This window comes from Orcinus orca, chromosome 16 (genome assembly GCF_937001465.1).
Source record: "Orcinus orca chromosome 16, mOrcOrc1.1, whole genome shotgun sequence".
NCBI lineage: Eukaryota > Metazoa > Chordata > Mammalia > Artiodactyla > Delphinidae > Orcinus > Orcinus orca.
In genome coordinates, this window is record NC_064574.1 from 10,528,428 (window position 1) to 10,549,469 (window position 21,042).

Consider the following 21,042-nt stretch of genomic DNA (forward strand, 5'->3'; position numbering starts at 1 on the left):
CCTTAACCACTTCTGAAAAGGAGTGGAAAATGTGCCTTTGAGAACCTTTCTCAGCCTGCTTCTTGCCTACCGAAAGTTGGGATCTTTTTAGGTTTTATTTTAGTCTAGACTGACAGCTTTGCTGATAGAGCTATCTTAAAAACGTTGTGAGTTTCCTGTGTATCTGTGTGCCAGAAGCCACACCCATAATTCTTCTGGAGACTTGCCTTTCCTCTAAACTCAATTATAAGCACTTTCGGCAAATAATGTTCTGTAGGTTGAAGCCGGTGCGACTTTTAGGAATCCGTGTCCAGCTGAGAGGACTTACTTGGCACCAACTCTATTCTTTTGGAGATTTTGACAAAGAACCTTGCGCTTACACCCTTCATTTCTCATTCGTTCTTCCCTCTGCGATCAGTTCCCTGGATATGATCTTTGTTCCCAGGCTTTTGTCGTACTTTGAAAATCTTTTGCTGGTTGAAGATGGGAAACTTCATCTAACCTAGCACATCTTTGATTTTCTGTATTCTCACTAAATTCCATTTTGAAAATGGCCATTTCTTTTTGGAATTTGTCTCTTTCTTGTGGGACCTTATCATATGCAGCTTGTAAGACACTTTCACTGTTCTGCTTAGAACTAATGAATCTCTTTGCTCAAGTTCAGAATTCAGTGGGTACATTTTCTATCTTCTAAGTTACGACAGGTGACAGTTCTCCCGAATGCTTGCCGTGAAATGTGTGCACTGCCACTTTTCCAGCCTTTACCTGCCCCCCAAACCCAAAGCTATGTATTTTAGTTTTCTGTTACGGCAGCGCTCTGTTTCTCGATGCCAATATGTATATCAGTTATCTGTTGTCACAATAATGCAGTGTAACAAAAAACCCCACAGAACCTCAGTGGATACAACAACATGCCTTCTCTGTTCATGTTTGGGGATCAGCTGGGTGTCATCTGGGCAACTCTGCTGGTCTTTGCTGGGCTCACTTACAAATCTCAGAATCTGCTGGCTGTGGGCTGGCTGTCCACTGGCCTTGGCTGCAACAATCCAGCTGTGCTCCACGTCTGTCGTCCTCCTCCTGGGATCAGCGGGTAGGACAGGATTGACCTTCTCCTGACGATGGATGACAGAGGTACAAGCGAGCAAACCCCGATTCACAAACCCATTCAAGCCATTACTTGTATCAAGTCTAGTTAACATACCATCAGGCAAATCCAATGACGTGATAGAGCCTATTTTGTTAGGGGTCGTGGCATGTCATCCTGTCCCTGTCGGGAGAGCATGCATAATCACATACATGGCAGAGGCCATGGCTACGGGGAGCGATAGGAGGTGGGGAGGTCTGGGGACATTAATCTGCTACAGCAAGTTAAGACATTGGCATAACTGGCGCCCATCTGATTTTCTTCAGAAATCTCCTCAGCCTCGGTTAGAGGCACTGAAGGATTCATTTAGGGAAGTTGTTCAGAATCATCTTAACTTAGGAGGGTAAACTTAACCATTTCATTTATAATAGCATCTTTAAGTTGGTCTAGAAAAAGTATATTTTGTAAAAATTTAAATGTATGCCATTTATGCAGTATCTCCATGGAATGTTCATTTCCCTTTTATGAATCTGCGGCACTTGTAAAATTTTACAAATTGTAAAATTAATAGGATTTTGTCTTTACCCTTCCATCGCTTTGATCGACTATATTGTCTCGGTGGCAACCTAAACTCAAGAGATCTGTCAGCTTAAATATATCAGTTGCTTGTTCACAGAGCAACATTCATTAAGTCCTCACCAGGTACCAGACACTGCGAGGGTCAGGTAGTGGGCAGGAATGAACGTAGTCATTAGCTTTGGGGAGCTTATGGTCCAGTGGCACTGGTACTGACCAGTCTGCCTCATTTAAGAAATAAATCTATGGTGAAGAGGAAAAAGAAGAAGATAATGATGATGAAAAGATTTAAACCCTTTGCCTTCACGTCAAAAAGTGTTGTTAAGCTCTGCGACTCAGCTGTGAGATCTGGTTATCTGGTTTTTCTGGGTTTGACCTCTGCTAAATTGCTTTTAAAAAAAAAAAAAAGGCAAACAGATCGTCACTAATTTGGGCAGTGATGTAACTGAAGACCTAGCAGAACATTCTAGAGCAGTGATTCTTCCTCTGAGTCCACAGACACCTCCACCCAGGGATCCATGAGTAGAATTTAGGAGGGCCCTGAACTTGGAGGAGGAAAAAAATTACATCTCCATTTTCACTCATCTTTCTGAAATGTGATGTGTCCTTCAGTTATGAAAATAGGCATCCAGTCTGATTACAGTGCATGTGAACTTGTCGCCAGTAGAAATCACAGATCTTTTTATAATGTGTTTTTGATAGATCAAAACATCGTTTACACTCTTCTCTATTTAGAAATTGGTGTCGTCGCTAGACCCACCGCTAGAGCTTGTTACTTAATGCACACACATTGCCAAATCACAATTTAATTATTTAATAATTTTCAATATAATTAGTGTGTTTTGTATTCCTTTTGATTTTTATTTTAGTTTCCTTTGTGCATTTAAACATTACCCCGAGAAAGCGTGCATGGGTTTCACTAAACCGCCAGAAAGGGGTCCGTGGCATAAAAAAGGTTGAGAGCAACATTCTAAGACAGAAGTCAGCAAACTTTTTCTCTAAAGAGCCAGATAGTAAATATACTTTAGGCTTAGCGGGCCATACAGTGTCTATCACAGTTTACTCACCTCTGCCAGTTGTAGCATGAAAGCAACCAGAAACAACACACAACAAATGGACATGGCTGTGTTACAATAAAACTTTATTTACAAAAACAGGCTGTGGGCTAGATTTCGCTCACAGTGTGTATAGCTTACCATTCCTTGTTCTAGGGTTTCACGTGAATGATCTCAGTGGCATTTAGTCATGCAAAGCATTGTTTAGTTTGGGGCTTCTTCCTTTTCTCGAAGCTTGTTTGATTTGCTGCATCATTAATTGCATTTATTAAACAGCTCATTGTGATGTTATAGGTCTTATACCAAAAAGCCAGAACACAATCCCACTCTTTTGAGCTTATGGTAAGAAAGCAAACATTGGTCATATGTACAGATAATCACCTGGCATCCAAGAATACCAGCTTTGGCTACATACTCTAAGATGTTAACCAATATATGACATTCTGGAAAGGGTAGAACTATAGAGACAATTAAAAATATCAGAGATTTCAGGGGTTCCGGGAGTGGGGTTAGGGGTGAATAGGTGTAGCACAGGGCATCTTTAGAGAAGTGACACTATCCTGTATGCTACTGTAATGGTAGATATGTAATAGTATACATTTGTTGAAACCCATAGAAATATACAAAACAGAGTAAATCCACATGTCAACTGGAGTTTAGTTAATAATAATCTATTAATATTGGTTCATCAGTTGTAACAAATGTACTGCATTAATGCAAAATGTTAATAATAGGGAAACGACGTGCAGGGGAGAGAAGGAGCGAGCATATGGGAACTCTTTACTTTCTGTATAATCTCCCCAAACCTAAAACTGCTCTAAAAAAGTAAAGTCTTTTAATTACAAAGAAAAAAAAAAAAGAATACCCACTTTGGAATCAGCCTGGGTTGGAATCCAAGCTCTGCCATGTACTACCGAGTGACTGGAAACAAGTGATAGAGTCGCTCCAGGCCTCAGCCTCCTCATTTGTACAGTAGTGTTGGGAATAATATTGATAATAGTACCCACCTCATGGGAATGTCGGGATCATCAAGTGAGACCATTCTTGTGGAATGCTCAGCAGGGCGCCTGCCGTCCGGGAAGCCACCGAAGAACCTTAGCTGCTGTTGTTTTGCTTGCTTAAACAATATTGCAATGGGCGGGGTCACCAATTTGCTTGAATTATCAGATGATTGGGACTTAGCGTTCACTGAGGAAATAAACTTGGAATATCATGTCCTTTCAGATGTTGCAATTTCGCTTTTCCTGTTCATCTTTCACCGAACATGAATTAAAAAAAAAAAAAATCAAGCAGCTGGATTTTGTAACTTCACAAGTAAAGAACGCAGCTGGCAATGTGGGATAAATAAATTGTGCGCAATAAACACGTCTTTATTAATAAAAATCTGCATGAAGTGTAAGCTGGGCGTTTCAATCATTGTAAAAAGAATATTCTGATGAGTGAGCATGGAGCTGACTGATTTGAAAATGTGCCCTTGAATCTGTTACAACATGTAACTCAACCAAAATCAACGGATTATGCAAAATTATGCAACTGTGAATGGTTCCCTAGCAGAGTGAACACAATAACCATAGGAACGATAGCTTGATTGTTTTCAAGGATATACTAAGTGTATTCGCAAATCTTATTTTTTTTTACTGGGGACAGTTAAATAGCTTGATTTTCAATCTCCGTTTTTCTTCTGGGTGTTATAATGGTGGTGGTGGTTTAAGTTTGGGAAAAGGAGAGAAGCCCCCGACCCCTCTTTTTTTTTCTCCCAGGGGCTGCTAGGAGCTGCAGTTAGAAGGTCTCCACCCGCCTGCCTTGGTATAAGCGATTTTCTGGTGTGTGCTTCGGGGGGATCCGCTATGGTTGTTGCCTGCCTGTTCTTATCGAAACTCACCTTGTGTTGACAGGGGACGCCCCCTTCCAGTGCTGGCTCTGTAGCGCCAAGTTCAAAATCAGCTCGGACTTGAAAAGGCACATGCGCGTGCACTCGGGGGAGAAGCCTTTCAAGTGCGAGTTCTGCAATGTCCGCTGCACCATGAAGGGGAACCTCAAGTCGCACATCCGCATCAAGCACAGCGGGAACAACTTCAAGTGTCCGCATTGCGACTTCCTGGGGGACAGCAAGGCCACGCTCCGCAAGCACAGCCGGGTGCACCAGTCCGAGCACCCCGAGAAATGTTCCGAGTGCAGCTACTCCTGTTCCAGCAAGGCCGCCCTGCGCATCCACGAGCGCATCCACTGCACCGACCGGCCCTTCAAGTGCAGCTACTGCAGCTTCGACACCAAGCAGCCCAGCAACCTGAGCAAGCACGTGAAGAAGTTCCACGGCGACGTGGTCAAGACCGAGGCCTCGGAGAGGAAAGACACGGGCCGGCAGAGCAGCCGCCAGGTGGCCAAGCTGGACGCCAAGAAGACTTTCCACTGTGATCGGTGCGATGCCTCCTTCATGCGCGAGGACTCGCTCCGCAGCCACAAGCGGCAGCACAGTGAGTACAATGAGAATAAGAGCTCGGATGTGACCGTCCTGCAGTTTCAGATCGACCCCAGCAAGCAGCCCGCCGCGCCCCTCACTGTGGGGCACCTCCAGGTGCCCCTCCAGCCCAGCCAAGTGCCCCCGTTCAGCGAGGGCAGAGTCAAAATCATCGTTGGCCATCAGGTGCCCCAGGCAAACACCATCGTCCAGGCTGCGGCGGCCGCAGTGAACATCGTACAGCCCGCCTTGGTGGCGCAGAACCCAGAGGAACTGCCCGGAAACAGCCGGCTGCAGATCTTACGCCAGGTCAATCTGATCGCCCCTCCTCATTCCTCGGGGTGTCCGAGCGAGGCGGCGGCGATGCCCCAGCCGGCTGTCCTGCTGACCACTCACGACCAGACGGACGGAGGCACTTTGCACCAGACCCTCATCCCCACGGCCCCGGGCGGCCCCCAGGAAGGCTCTGGCAACCAGACTTTCATCACCAGTTCGGGCATTACTTGCACTGACTTCGAAGGCCTGAACGCTCTGATTCAGGAGGGGACCGCTGAAGTGACTGTGGTCAGCGACGGAGGCCAGAACATCGCCGTGGCCACCACGGCTCCGCCCATATTCTCCACCACCTCTCAGCAAGAATTACCCAAGCAGACTTACTCCATCATCCAAGGAGGCGCCCACCCAGCTTTGCTCTGTCCAGCGGATTCCATACCAGACTAGTGCTTGTAAAACAAAAGAAAGGGGGAAAAAGGAGTGACCAAAAAAGAAGTCAGAAATGGAATTCTGTGAGAGGTTTGCCCTTAATGTTTTTAAGGATTGTTGTGAAAACACCCCACCCCCATAATAAATGGTAATTTTATACTGCTTACTGAAATTTTTTTATGCTGCGATAGTTGTGAGACCTCTGGATCGCGGTGTTCTCAGTGCTGTAGAATCTTAAGTACTACCAAGATGATCCCGATTAGGGCTTGGAATGAAATGAATTGAGTAGTGAATACATTTGTTTGCTTCCAACTTGATTTGCAAACTCTAATAAAGGTTTTTTCCACCTCATTACATTTGTGTAGTAGATGGTGCTTCTAAGCCTCTCTTAAGACCCCGTTCTGAAATACCCCCAATGTTTGGGGGAATAGTGTTTTAATACATGGATACAAATCTATCGGCGTGAAGGACCATTTTCTACATAATGGTACATGGATTTTTGATCAAAAAGAAAAAAGTTTAGCGTAAATGAGGGAAAGAAAGGAACGGTTTCCTAATAAATTGATACATCATTAAAACATAACAAATGTTAGTGATTCTTCAGAGTCACAGTATGATTTGGGTTATTGGGGTTTGAATTATCTAATTAAAGAGAACTTGAAGCAAAGCTTCTTAGTCCGCTCTCATAAATAGTATATAAATGCCTTACCTTCTTCACAGTCAAATATGTCTGGTGCCTAAAGTGACCCAACGATCATTTTTATTTTGAAACTTCAGAGTGACAAACCTGACGTTTCTGTTTAGATGCCGATATAATTAACCTTTAGGTTAGGTTAATTATAATATTAACCTTTAGGACAGTTTTCTAGGATGGCATTGTTTTAGATAGTAAGATACGTGCAGTCCCAGGGATCAGATGAGAGGGATTGGAAAAGCACCTAGGTCCAAAGCATGGGCTGTACTGACGAGAGGGAAATTTCAAATTTGTCTGTTTTGAATTGAAATGCTGTGTAATCAGTAGGTGGCGCCAGAGAGCGATCTCAAATTACCCGTGCTTGGATCCAAAGACCTGAATTTGGGTCTTCATCTCTGATTTCCAGCTTCTAGCATTATCTTCAACTCAGGGTGGGCTCTTAATAAACACTGCATAAATGAAACATGCTGTCACAGAGCATGAGCAAGGATTGGTGAGGAGGGGAGGTTACTCTTGTGAGAGAAGCATATTTAAAATGTGAGAACACTTTAGATACATTTTTACCAGAGTAACCAACATTTTAATTTTATTCCCTAACACACAAACTTATTAAAATTCTCATGCATATCAATTCACTTTTACATAAAGATATTATTCCCTCCCCCCCTTTGTTTTGTAATAACAAACTAAGGAAATATGGAAAATGGTGATGCTGAAAACCTTGAGAATTGCCTGTTGGAAATAGAAAGTCAGCATCCCTTAGGATACACATAGAGGGACTTCCCCAGTGATCCAGTGGTTAAGACGCGGTGCTTCCAATGCAGGGGACGCGGGTTCCATCCCTGGTCGGGGAACTAAGATCCCACATGCTGAGCAGCGTGGCCAAGAAAAAAAAGAAAACACATACATATATATATATATCCTCAAGCTGGGCTTTGTCTTCTTTCTTTTTATTTTTGATCCTTCTTCTTCGCCAGAAATGATTTTTGTATCAGCAGTGATGATAATGCGTCATAACTATGGTTTGGTAAGAAATCAAACAAGCTTGCAGCTTACTCTGTTAGTATTTTATCACTTTAGAATTACTGCTTGCAGTGCTTTAGGAAACTATTCAGCCATTGGATTTTACCTGGGAAACTTCTATTGTCATGAACCTGTGTTCTACATCTTTTTTCCCAGTGTGCCCCTAGTTTCAACTTTTAAATGATTTTTTTCCTGATTATAAATGTAATGTGTATTCAAGATAAAAAATATGGGACACACGTTATAGATCTTCCTCGACGTACGAACGGGTTATGTCCTGATAAACCCATTGTAAGCTGAAAATATCATTAAGTTGAAAATGCATTTAATACAGCTAACCTACCAAGCATCATAGCTTAGCCTCACCTACCTTAAATGTGCTCAGAACATTTACATTAGCCAACAGCTGGGCAAAATCTGCCTATTTTAGAAGAGAATATTGAATAGGTCATGTAATTTAATGAATACAGAAAGTGAAAAACACAGATTGGAGGGGTACAGAATGATTGTAAGTGTATCAGTTGTTCACCTTCGTGATCCCATGGCCGACTCACTGCCACTGCCCAGCATCGGGAGAAAGAATCAGACCACATAGTGCTAGCCCAGGAAAAGATCAAAATTCGAAGTATGATTCTATTGAATGTGTATTGCTTTTGTACCATCGTAAAGTCAAAAAATTGTTAAGTTGAGCCATCGTAAGTTGGGGACCATCTGTATGTATATTAAGAAAAATTTAAAAGTCACTAATAATTTTACTATCCAGGTGTAAAAATTGTGACCATTTTAATGGACTTCCTTCTAATCTTTTTTTTCTATGCTTATGTATGTTTTCTATTTTTTAAATTTATTTTATTTACTTATTTATTTATGGCTGCATCAGGTCTTAGTTGCGGCATGTGGGATCTTTCATTGTGCTGCGGGCTCTTTGTTGTGGCGCGTGGGCTTCCTTCTAGCTGTGACATGCAGGCTTCTCTCTAGTTGTGGCGTGCAGGTTTTCTCTCTCTAGTTGTGGCACACGGGCTCTCTCATTGAGGCGTGCGAGCTCAGTAGTCGTGGCACGCAGGCTCAGTTGCCCCACGGCGTGTGGGATCTTAGTTCTCCCACCAGGGACTGAACCCGCGTCCCCTGCATTGGAAGGTGAATTCTTTACCACTGGACCACCAGGGGAGTCCCGTATGTATGTTTTCTACTCCAGTTACAGAGTTGGGGTTGAATGGAGCATACTATTTTCTTTTTATATACTATATTTCTCTTTATATCATTATATCTCCACGGAACTGCTGCCCTCCATAGATACGTATAATGCACATACACACACATGCGTATTTGGATTTTTTTAACAAACTACGACAGCAAAACTTGTTCCTTGTGATAACCTATATATAGAATTGTACAGAAACCAAGCCAATAATCTCCTAATCTCCAGCCTATTCTCATTCCACCCAAGGTAAGTAAGGTCTCTGTGTTCATAGCAACTTAAAAGATAACCTAGAAAAGGCTTTCCCTTATCTTTATAGTAATTGTATCACACTATGTACATTTCTCTCTACCTTGCCCTTATTATTCCATTTATTAACAGTACTGTGTGTCAGTACAGCTATGCCTTTTTTTTTAAGCAAATGGTAGACTATGACTTACCATGTTATAAGCACCATGCTTTATTCACCCATCTCCATCTTCATGGGTATTTCGGTTGTTTGGGGGTGTGTTTGCCATTACAAACTGCCACAGTAAACATCCTACATAGTTCCTCTTATTCAGTTGTGCTTTCTTTTCGTTCTGTAGGTTAGAGTCCCCAAAGTGCGTTTCAATGAGTTTCTGTAGTTTGTACTTGCATAGATTCAGATGAGTTTTTCAAAACGATAGTCTCGTTGGTGGTGCTGGTGGTGCGGGCTCCAGCTATCACGAATCTTGCTATCCATCTTTTGACGTTTTGTAGGTCTGATGTGTGAAAATGGTAATCTGGTCTTTGTGCATTTCCTGAGCTGGTGTTTTGAGCTGCATCTCTGTGACACCTCTGCATAGACTTGTTGATTATTTGCATTTTTCTTATCTATGAACTTTAAACTCATACTCTTATTTTTTTCCTTGGGTTGCTGGGCACCTGGGGATGTGAACCCCACGTCTGTCAAATGGTGCTGAGTTTTCTCCCCTCCTATCCTTTGTCTTTTGACTTTCCTCATGGTGCTATTTCCATGTAAAAATAATCACTTTGTATGCAGTCAGATTCTTCTAGTGCTTTATTTGTGGCTCCTGTAGTTTCTAAGAAAGTCCTCCCTTCCCTTGAGGTTTTTTCCTTTAATATTTTCATTATTTGTTTTCAGTTTCTGCAGCCAGAATTCATATTTATGTGTGTATGATATAGGAGTTTAGCTGCCCCATTATAACCAGGACCATGTGTTAAACAAAATATTATTTTCCTTGGAACTGAAATCTTAATTTCACCTTTAGATGAAGTTCCCATATATACTTGGCTCTATCTCTAGAATCTCTGTTTTGTCTCACTGATCCTTATAATTCTCTGGGTTGCCAACATTACACATTTGATTATATTAGCATCAAGGTAATCCTTAGTATCTTTTAGACTTGCAAAGCCTCCCCGTAGCTATTATTTTCCAAAATTTTCTTAGCAATTCTTAACTATTCATATTTCTAAACGAACTTCATTTTGTCCATTACCCCTCCCCCCATAAAAAGTAAACCTTTTGAGGATTTGTATTAGAATTGTATCTGTATGGTTACATGAACTCATGAAAAGAATGACTTTAAAAACTGTTAAATCTGGGACTTCCCTGGCAGTCCAGTGGTTAAGACTGCACACTTCCACTGCAGCGGGCATGGGGTTGATCCCTGGCTGGGGAACTAAGATCCCACGTGCCACACAGCGCAGCCAAAAAAATAAAAAGTAAATGTTAAATCTTCCACCCAAAAACTTTTATTTAAACCCTGTTGTAATATATAGTTTTCTTCATATACAGTCTATTCTTATTAAATAGGGCCTGTATTTTCTTGTTGTTTTGAATTCTATTGTAACTGTAAATAGGATATTTTATGTTAAAATAATTATTTGTTGCAAGCATAGGGAATAGCTATATTTGGTATATTTGTCTATATTGTACTACCTTAGAAAAAAATTTTTATTCATTGACAGTATTTATTAGGAACTCTTGGTCGCTGATAAATATGACATGATGGTTGTGGTATAGTCACGTCATTCCCAGGTGTTTTTTTCTCGTCCCTTGCAATACTTATACTACTTATTTTGCAGTCTTGTCCTATTGTATTAGTCAGAACCTCCAAACAATGTTGAAACAGCTGGCATCCCTGTTGCATCTCTGATTTTAACTTGAATGGCTTTAGAATTTCCCAATTTAATATAATATATGCTATTCCTTGGGTGGCAGTTTTTATAGTACTTAGTCATTTTCTTCTCCCATCTTCAGAGTTTTTATCAAGGTGGGTTGCTGATTATTGTCAAATATCTCTTAACTATCTCTTGACATAAATATTTGGGTTTTGTACTTACATATGTTGATATGTGAATTAGTGTAGGACATAGCCTGGTACTGAAGCCTTTTGCATTCCTGAAACAAACCGTCTAGGTCATGTTGGATTATTATTCTAATACATTCCTAGATTTCATTTACTAATATTTGCCTTGAAATTTTTATAACTGTATGTGTAAGTGCAGTTGAATGCTGGTTTTCTTCTTTGTTCTCTGACTTTGCTTGTTTGTTCGTTTTAGGTTATATTTCTCTGAAAATAAATTGAGGCTCTTTCCTCCTTTTTCAGTGACCAGCAATAGTTTGTTATTTCAGGAATTATCTGTTTATTTTCTGTGCTTATACCCTTTTTCATTGTACATTCTTAACAAACTTTCCATTTTTTTCTGTAATTAATGGTCTATTTGGACTTTATGTCTCAACCTGATAAATTTTGGTAATACATACTTTGCAAAAGAAAAAATCATTCATTTTGCTCTGTAATTCCACTTAACATTCTCCTAAAATTATTTTAGAATCTTTGGCTTTTTTTTTTTTTTTTTTTGATCTAACAGTGCTCTTGTTACTTTTTTGGGGGGGTGGCGGTTTTAGGGGAGTTTGGGGTGGGTTGTGTTTTATTTGTATTTTCAGTCTTCTCCTTAGGTAGTTTGCCAGGAGTTTATCTGTTTTGTCATTTATGTAAAAGTAAAGCTTTTGCTTTTATTTATTCTCTCTCTACTCCTCCATTTTATTCATTTCAGCATGTATCTTTATTTCAGCATTATCTTTATTAATTCTTTCCCCTGCTTTTCTTTCAGTTTATTTTGTTAGTCTAATTTCCTGTGTTAAGTTCACTTATTTTCAGCCTTTAATAATGGGGAAGCATTTAAAGCTGTGTATTTTCCACTATGACTTCACCTATGTTAAAAGATCATTTTTTTCAAAGTTAAATCATGACTGCCATACAAATATAAAATGAGCATGTGTTAGCAATTTTATCTAATTCATTAATTAATGAGGAAATCAGTAAGTTGTTACAACAGGTTTGAAGGGGAATTCAATGAATGCTTACACAGGCAATCAGGAATGCTGAAAGAAACTTACAGACAGATGCAAAACTGGTTGGGGTCTACAGGGCAACCATCAGTTGCATTCCACCCACAAGGTGTGTTTACATTCTTATACGTTTTTTGCATTATTATATGTTTCTGTAACTCACAAAGTTGTAAAATAGCTCAAAAACGCTAAAAGGCATTGACCGCTATAGGATTAGATAACCCAGAGCTGGGATATGACGGGACAACCAGTAATCTTTTTTGCCTATTTCCAAGTCTTTCAGAAATTTTCATGACATCCAGATCCCTATAGATTTTTATATGAAGTGTCCTTCTTTCGTAAATTTCTAGATACTTCATTATTTCAGTTTTAGGGTTGGTTGGTTTGTTCCGGAAGTCAGGGGGATAAAACCCAAGAGTTATATAAAGGTTTATGTCTTATTTTTCAAGTAGTTACAGTTTGTGAAACTATATTTTCATTTTTGGTTTCTGATATTAATGAGTTTTGATCTGAGAATATGACCTGTAAAATACACGCTTTTTGTAATTTATTAGTTTTCTTTATAGCCATGTACATGACCAAGTTTTGTAAACGTTTGAGGAGATCTATGAATCAAGTATGTTGACTTTGTTATTCAGATTCTCTTAGTTTTCGTCTGCTTGATAAACTTTGAAAGAAGTATTTTTAAGCCTCTTACTGTGGCTGTGTTTTTTTATCGTGCTTTTCTTGTATTACTGTGTTTCATTTTATTATACTTTGTCATATGTTGTTTGATGCATGTGAGTTTGTGGCTATTATGTGTGTGTTCTTTGTCAATTTTACATTTTACCCTTTAGTATATGCCTGATCTTTCTATTTAATAGCTTTGGGCCTTAAATTACACTTTATTTAATAACAGTATTCTAAGTCTTATTTTATATTTTATTACATTTGCTTGGTTTATCTTTCCCACTCAGTGGTTTAATATCTTCCTTTAATAGCATGTCTTTGTCTTTGGTTGGAGAAGTCAAATTTGCATTTCTCATAGTAACGTATACTTGGTATTATTCATTTCTGTCTTATTTAATATTTACTATTTATTAAACTTTGTAATTTTCTCCTTTTTCTTTTCTAACTTTTCACTATGTTCTTGAAAGTTCTTATATGTTTCCATTCTGCTAATAGTTACTTTCTAAACTCTAGCGATTATTTTTAAATCGATTCCTCTGTTGCTATATCAGATATAAATATCAACTAGGCCCAAACCTTTCATTAAGAAGTCTCCTCCTCACAAGAGGAGGCCGTTGGGCCACATCTCTTTCTACAACCCCTCTCTCCAAATCCTGGGTGTTGCTGAGGTAGCTTGTGAGTTTACTTCCAGGCTTTTGTTAAGTTTTGCCCTACAGTATGTCTCTTATGTTCCAATTCCCAAATGACCACATCAACTGAGATTTAACCAAAGATTACAACATTCGTTGTTCACCATAATTTCTTAAACTCTTCTTCCCGTATTTCACATCTTTACTCTGAGTTTATCCTTATTCCATTAATTTCTTGAGTATATTCCTTAGAAAGGGCACATAAGCTGGTATTTCTTTTGCCCCAGCAGATGAATGATACCTTTGCACAGTGGATTCTTTTCTCTTCAGTAATCTTTAAATTCTGTTCTCGTGGAGATGAGAAGTTTGATACTGATCTGATCCATTTCTTGAATGCCCTAGATCCAGCGACCAGCAAAGTTGAGACAAAATGGTAGTGTTGCCAGGAAAAAAAGTTGGGAGGTCTCTCACCTCAGCCAAGTCAGGTTGAGAGAACCAATCTCTGAAATTTCCAGAACAGAGGGAGGGGACTGAAAACGGGAAACATTACTAATCTTGAAAAATTTTTGTTGTTCATTTCATCCCACTACTCAGCAACAAAATTATAGTTCTATAAATTGAAACACATTTTTTATTCCCTTTGACTGTAGGGCTCCAAGCTTTAAACATTTCTTTTACATCAAATTATCATTCAAAACAACTTTTTGTTGTTGTTATGTTGTAAACTACATGAATATATTACACATTTTTGATAAATAATTAAAATAAGCAAGAATATATCTTAATGAGTTTGATAGGCCTAGTTTTTAATCAGTTTATATATCTGTGATGATATTACTTAAAAAAAAAATTTTTTTACCAACTGCTAGAATGAGATACAGATCTCTTTCAGTTATAGTCCCAATTTTCTTTTTTTATTGATGTAAATGCTGAGAAGTCTCATTCGCATAAATAAGGATAGAGACATAGAAAGTGTAATGCAATGCTTCTCAATTATTTTAATTCCTTCTGAGATAAATGCCAGAAAATCATACAATGATCAATCATAATAATTTGGGTCAATTTCGTTAAAAGCAAAGAAATGAAAACCACCTGGGATTTCTTTCCCAGTCATGGACCAATTACTTTCTCAACCTCGGCACCATGAGTCACCTTCTGGGTGTACTCTTAGATGATCAGTTTTAGGGAAAAGTACACATCAAAGTTGAGGATCTGAGAATTGATTTCCTCAATCATGCCCATACACCTCTTGAGAAATCTTTGTATATTCCCCAAATACAAGAACCCCAATTGAAGGCCCTTGCCCTGGAGCAGGGTTCAGCAAACTTCTTCGGTAAAGGACCAGGTAGATGCCGCGCAGCAACTAAGCCCGTGTGCCACAACTACTGAGCCTGTGCTCTAGAGCCCATGTGCCACAACTACTGAGCCCACGTGCCACAACTACTGAAGCCCATGCACCTAGAGCCTGTGCTCCGCCACAAGAGAAGCCACTGCAATGAGAAGCCCACACACCGCAACGAAGAGTAGCCTCCACCCGCCGCAACTAGAGAAGGCCCGTGCACAGCAGTGAAGACCCAACACAGCCAAAAATAAAGAAAAAATAAATAAATAAATAATTTTATTTATTTATTTACTTTTTAAAAAAGGACCAGGTAGAAAATATTCAATATTTTTCAGCTCTGTGGGCCACATGGTCTTTATTGCAGCTCTTCCCCTCTGCTATTACAGCATGAAAGTAGCCAGAGACAATAGTAAAGGAGTGGGTGTAGCTGTGTTCTGATAAAACTTTATTTATGGATATTGACATCTGAACTTCACAAAATTTCCAAGTGGCACAAACTATTATTTTTCTTTTGTTTTTTTCCAACCATTTAAAAAAAAAATGTGAAAACCATTCTCGGCTCGCAGACCACATAAGAACAAGTGCGTTGGACCGTAGTTTGCCAACCCTTGCCCTGGACCCTGCACATAATAGGTACATAACAAATATTTATTAAATAAATGGTACTAATGATTTTCAGTGATAAAAAGCTAACATTTATTGACTCAGGATATGCCAACACAATGCTAAATGCTCTACCTAATAATGTAATCCTCCCAACATCCCATGAGGGAGGATTACTATTATTACCCACATCGTGCAGAAAAGATATTTCCCAACTTTCCTGGTTTAAGAATCACCTGAAAAACTTGTTAAAAATGCCCACAGCTACAGCCCAGCTTTGGAGATCCCAGTACAGCACATCTGGGTGGGACACCTGAGAATCTGTATTTGAAATCTAGGACTCTGGCTATTTTTCTGATCCAGACAATAAGGGAAATACCACAGTAAAAAACCAGAGGCTCAGAAAAGGTAAGAGATCCACCCAGGGTCACACAGCGATTAGGTGATATTTAAACCAAGAGCCAACACTCAAATCACCTGCCCTCGTTCTAATCAGCATGTTTTCTCTAGTCATGACCTTCACCCAACTTGCTACGTCTGGGCTTCTTTGCCGGAATTCATTTCCCCTCTACTCCCACCCACCCCTGGATCTCCCTGGAATGTTAAGTGGGACCGGGCAGGCCTTGCTGGGGTGCCTGCCACGCCCACCCCCAGATGTGAGTTACAGGACTGTTTTGTTGCACGTCAGTTTACCACTGTAATTTGGGGAGTTCAGAGTTACTGTCTGTGCTCTGAGCTTTTTTTTTTTTTTTTTTTTTTTTGCGGTACACGGGCCTCTCACTGTTGTGGCCTCTCCCGTTGCTGAGAACAGGCTCCGGACACGCAGGCTCAGCGGCCATGGCTCACGGGCCCAGCTGCTCCGCGGCATGTGGGATCTTCCCGGACCAGGGCACGAACCCGTGTCCCCTGCATCGGCAGGCGGACACTCAACAACTGCACCACCAGGGAAGCCCTGCTCTGAGCTTCTTATACACACCAAAATATTTCAGTTTTGTGTCCCACATTATTCTGCGGTGCTTGATCTAAGAGGTCAAAACATAAGCCTGCTAGCATCTAGTTTTACATGGGTTTTCTTGGGGAAACCAAGAATTCAAGGGTTGTGTCCTGGAACAGGGTTTCTATATTGATACTTCTTGGGTGGGTCTTGTTTGTTTGTTTTCTTGGCTTCAGAAGGATTCTCTGAGCAATAAAAACTGAATGCTTACAACTGAAATTGATCTTCGGTTCATCAGCCAGAATTGGATCTTCTGGAAAGATTTCAGTTGAAGATCTGGAATAAAAACGATGATAGCTTCTCTCCCCTGCCCTTCTGTTTCCTTTACTGCTGTGACACTGTCCTGTCTTTAAGAGGCTGTGTGAGGAACTAGATTTGACCCAGGGGACTGTCCACAGCGAGACTGCCTAATCTCAGGCAGGAACTGCAAGGCCCATGACTACAGCCTGCAGAGACGGTGAAGTCTTGCTTAAACCAACCCTTCACGCTTTAAAATGCTCTTCCGCACTTTCAGTGACATGGGGAAACAGAGCAAGAAACAGGTCACGTGACTTGCCCAAGCTCACTCTGCTGGTCACTAGTCTTTGCTTTTGAGCCCAGGTCCCTACCTCCTTCCTTCCCTCACCCCTCCTTCCCCCAGCGCTGAGTATCCGGCTAGTGGGTAATGAACAGAGGCAAGAGTACCCATTCCATTTCCTTTGGTTTAGTTTTCTCATTTAGCTTGGTGCTTCCGACTTCATCCTGGCATCATGAGAGCAACAGAGGGTGCCCACGAGTCCCCAAGCCAGAGAACAAACTCTGAGAAAAGGTTGTGGTTTAGTATTGAATTGTGGGGAGCCAGCAGGGTCCCATTGCCACTGTCCTGGACTAGGGGCATTTTTGCCCATTCCTAAACACACACACACACAGAAAAAAATTATATATATATATATATAGAGAGAGAGAGAGAGAGAGAGAGAGAGAGAGAGAGAGAGGGAGAGAGAAACTTACATTTTACAACTGTGTGGGCACAAGGATTAATATAATCTAAACTGGATTATATTAAAATTTTTTTCTTCTGATTTTAAAACAAATTAAAGCTCTTCCATGGGCCCCTAATTGGAGATGTCAGCCCCTGGGGGTGGGGAGATTATAACCAAGACATGAGGAATGTTAAGAGAAGTTTTCATGCTACACGGAGAAGAGGCAGGTTGGGCAGAAAGTTAATTACTTATCTTGGTTTTGCCTAGTTTGTTTTTTTATAACAGCTTTATATTGAATTATACTGAGATATAATTCAAATGCCATAAAAAGACTTATATTCTTTTAAAGAATATAATTTAGTAATTTTTAGTGTATTCATAAAGTTGTGCAACCATTACCAGCATCTATTTTTTTTTTGGCGGTACACGGGCCTCTCACCGCTGTGGCCTGTCCCGTTGCGGAGCACAGGCTCCGGACGCGCAGGCTCAGCGGCCATGGCTCACGGGCCCAGCCGCTCCGCGGCACGTGGGATCCTCCCGGACTGGGGCACGAACCCGTATCCCCTGCATCAGCAGGCGGACTCCCAACCACTGTGCCACCAGGGAAGCCCCATTACCAGCATCTAATTGCAGAACATTCTTATCACTCCAGAAGGAAACCCTGTACCCGTTAGCAGTCACTTTCCATCCCCGCTCTTCCCAGCCCCTGGCAACCACTAATCTACTTTCTGACTCCGTGAGTTTGCCTATTCTGGGCGTTTTATCAATACATAATTGGAATCATAACCATATGGGATCTTTTGTATCTGACTTCTTTTACTTAGCATAATGTTATCCAGGTACGTCCAGGTTGTAGCGTGTATCACTACTGCATTCCTTTTTATGGCCAAATAATATTCCATTATGTGGATAGACCACATTTCATTTATCGATTCATCGATTGATGGAAATTTGGGTTGTTGCCATTGTTTGTCCTAGTTTTAAAGATACTCGTGTATTCAGGTTTTTGAAATTATTTGTGAATTTTTGTCATGATACCCACTACCTAATGAACAGTTACTCTGTGTCACTCACATTAACTCTTTGAACATCCCCATCAGCCCTGTTCAGGACCTCTTATTAGCGTCATCATTTTAGGGTTGGTTAGACTGAGCAACAGAATGGGTGAGCAGCTGGCCCTGGGTCACACAGCTAGTCTAGTTGATTTGGTTGGACTCACACAGTGATTAAGATCCTGTTCTAGATTCTGATCCTACCAGAATCCCATACGGCAATCTAGTAATGGGCGGGGCACATTCATCCATCTTTGCACGAAGACAAAGACAAAAAGGTTGATTCTAGCCCAGGGATCAGTATGAAAATAGTCAGGCACAGCAGGGAAATGACACACTCTCCTCTCAGATAAGTAGCAAAGGTGGAGGCTGGCCAAGGAGCTACTCTGTTCTCTTAGCAAACTAACATTTATTGAGCACTTACTACACACCAGGTATTTGCTAAGCATTTAACTGCTGTGCCTCCTATAACCAGCTCTCAAGAAACCAAGAGTGGACCAGAGGAGAACTCCGAAATTTCTTCTGACCCAGTATTGGCATCCCTTAGTTCTCAGGAAACACATCCACACATACATATATCACATTTACCTTTTTTTTTTAACACATATATATAGATATGTACTTGTATTTTTAAAACACGATTTCTTAGGATAATCAAAATGTTTTGCAAATTATAAGTAAAATAGTACTTTTGAATATTCTTCCTTGAACCAATCTATTTTTTTCCAAAAGTGCTAGCTATAAAATTGTAAAAGAATTCCTGTAGTTAGTTGTTCAGTTTTTAATGCTGATTTTGTGGTTCTTAAGCAGTGATGAGAGTCACTTATCTTAGGCTATATTCTTCTGGCATTATCTTTCCCTGAGCATTACTTCGCTGAATTTTGAGGGTGGAATTGGGTGATATTTAGTTATTAGGGAAAGGGAGACAATAGGGCGAATGTTCTGAATGCCATCAGCTGCTTTGGTTGTATGAGTTGATTGGTAGGTTCACTCCAGGTAGGTGTATAGCACGTTCAACAGGGCCCACGGAGCTATGAGGACACTAGATGCTATGACTGAGCCACTGCCTTGAAGCAGCTTATGTCTAGATGCCACTGTTTCTTGTCTTGTCGTTGCCTCTACCAAAACTGTGGATCTTGAGGGCTCCGACTGGTTCTAACCATGCTAACCCCTGGAAGGAAGTGTTCAGCAAATGTTCACTGAACTCATTCATTCATTCAGTGTTTCTCGAGCATCTACTCTGTGCCAGGTGTGGTTCTATAAACTTGGGAGGTATCAAGAGCAAACAAAGAGTGATCTTTGCCCTTGTAGTCTACCTTCTAGTGTGGGGAAAGAGACAGTACATAGAGAACAAAACACGTATGTACATTTTACAGTGCCTTAGAAGGATAAGTGCTGTGGCATGGGGGGCAGGGTTTGATAGGGGAGAGGGGTTGCAGTTGTATATAGGATGGTCAGGGAAGGCCTCCCTGAGAAGTTAAGACTGGAATGAGGGAGGGAGGGAGCCATGTGGATATCAAGAGGGAGAGAGTTCCAGGCAGAGGGAACAGCCAATGCAAAAACCCTAAAACAGAAATGTGCCTGGGGTGTTTGAGGTTAATGTGACCAGAGAAAAATGAGCAACAGAAAGAGAAACTGGTAGAAAGTGGGGTTGGGAACAGTATGATTCTGTTTTTTGTATTCTGCCATATTTTAAAATAAGTAAAACAATTAACAACAGTTGCATTCATTCAGCAAATACTAATTGCATATGATGGTAGGGACACAAGGCAGGCAGGGTCCTTGCCCTCTGGGATCTCACAGACTAGTAAGGCAGATGGGCAAATAAACATTTGTCACAGTATATGAATGCTCTATCAGGGGGACATAGCAGGACGACAGGGAACCCATATAACCCAGGTTTGAAGGGCCCAGGGGAGGCTGCTATGGAAAGTCAAAATGATCATTGAAATTGGGAACAGAGAAATGGGGGGTGAGCATTCTAAGGTGGGCTGGAACACATGAAGCCCTGGAGGAGAGAGGTCATTTGTAATCGGAGCATTTTTCTAGAAAGGAAAAGGCAAAAAAAAAAAAGGTGCTCCTTGGAGAATGTTAGCTCCTGGGAAGGTTGTTTATTTCTAGAGAAGCAGCACCACATTTATACCATTTATATAAAGTGATCATATAGTCCATCATCCAGACTGGGACATCAGACTGGGACACCTTTGAGAGTGGGGTGGCAAGCACTATGGGTAATTATGCTGGGAGAGCAGGTATAAGTAGCCTCCAGTATGCCCTTACCACCCTCACCGATGGAAGGCCCAGCCCAGAAGCTGTAAAATAATGCCTAATGCTTCTCCCTAGTGGTGGAATGCAGCAACACAACACAAGTCAAAGATCAGAGTTTCCTATCCCATGAGTCAGTTTTCCAAGAAAAATAACGAGTCACATGCCACAGAGCTGATCAGAGTTTGGGTTTTGACCTAATGCTTTAGAGATAAATTTATTACTATAAATGTATCAAGTCTTTATCCATCTGTTTATTCTTCGCTGTGTGATTGTATTCCTATTTTCAGTGTTAGTGGCTGTGGTAGATTAGATTTCTGTTTCCAGCCCAACACTCCCTCCCTGGTACAGAATCATACTTATCAACCCTTGCACATTGGTATCATGGTGGGTAGAGTGGCTTCCTGGCCCCATTGA

At 40.9% G+C, this 21,042-nt stretch overlaps 1 protein-coding gene across 7 annotated transcripts in view; it reads left to right on the plus strand.

The window, feature by feature from the left end:
- The window catches only part of ZFP64 (ZFP64 zinc finger protein), a 75,843-nt gene that overhangs the window by 23,324 nt on the left and 31,477 nt on the right, over nt 1-21,042 (plus strand). For 5 of the 7 annotated variants that reach the window (XM_033411214.2, XM_033411215.2, XM_004282908.4 and 2 more), the window contains one exon: nt 4,590-6,016. The exons of the other annotated variants lie outside the window; for them this stretch is intronic. In XM_033411214.2, the coding sequence (XP_033267105.1) occupies nt 4,590-5,872 (1,283 nt within the window). In that variant the 3' untranslated portion in view covers nt 5,873-6,016. Of the gene's footprint in view, nt 1-4,589; nt 6,017-21,042 lie in introns of those variants that run through there. 7 annotated transcript variants of the gene reach the window in all.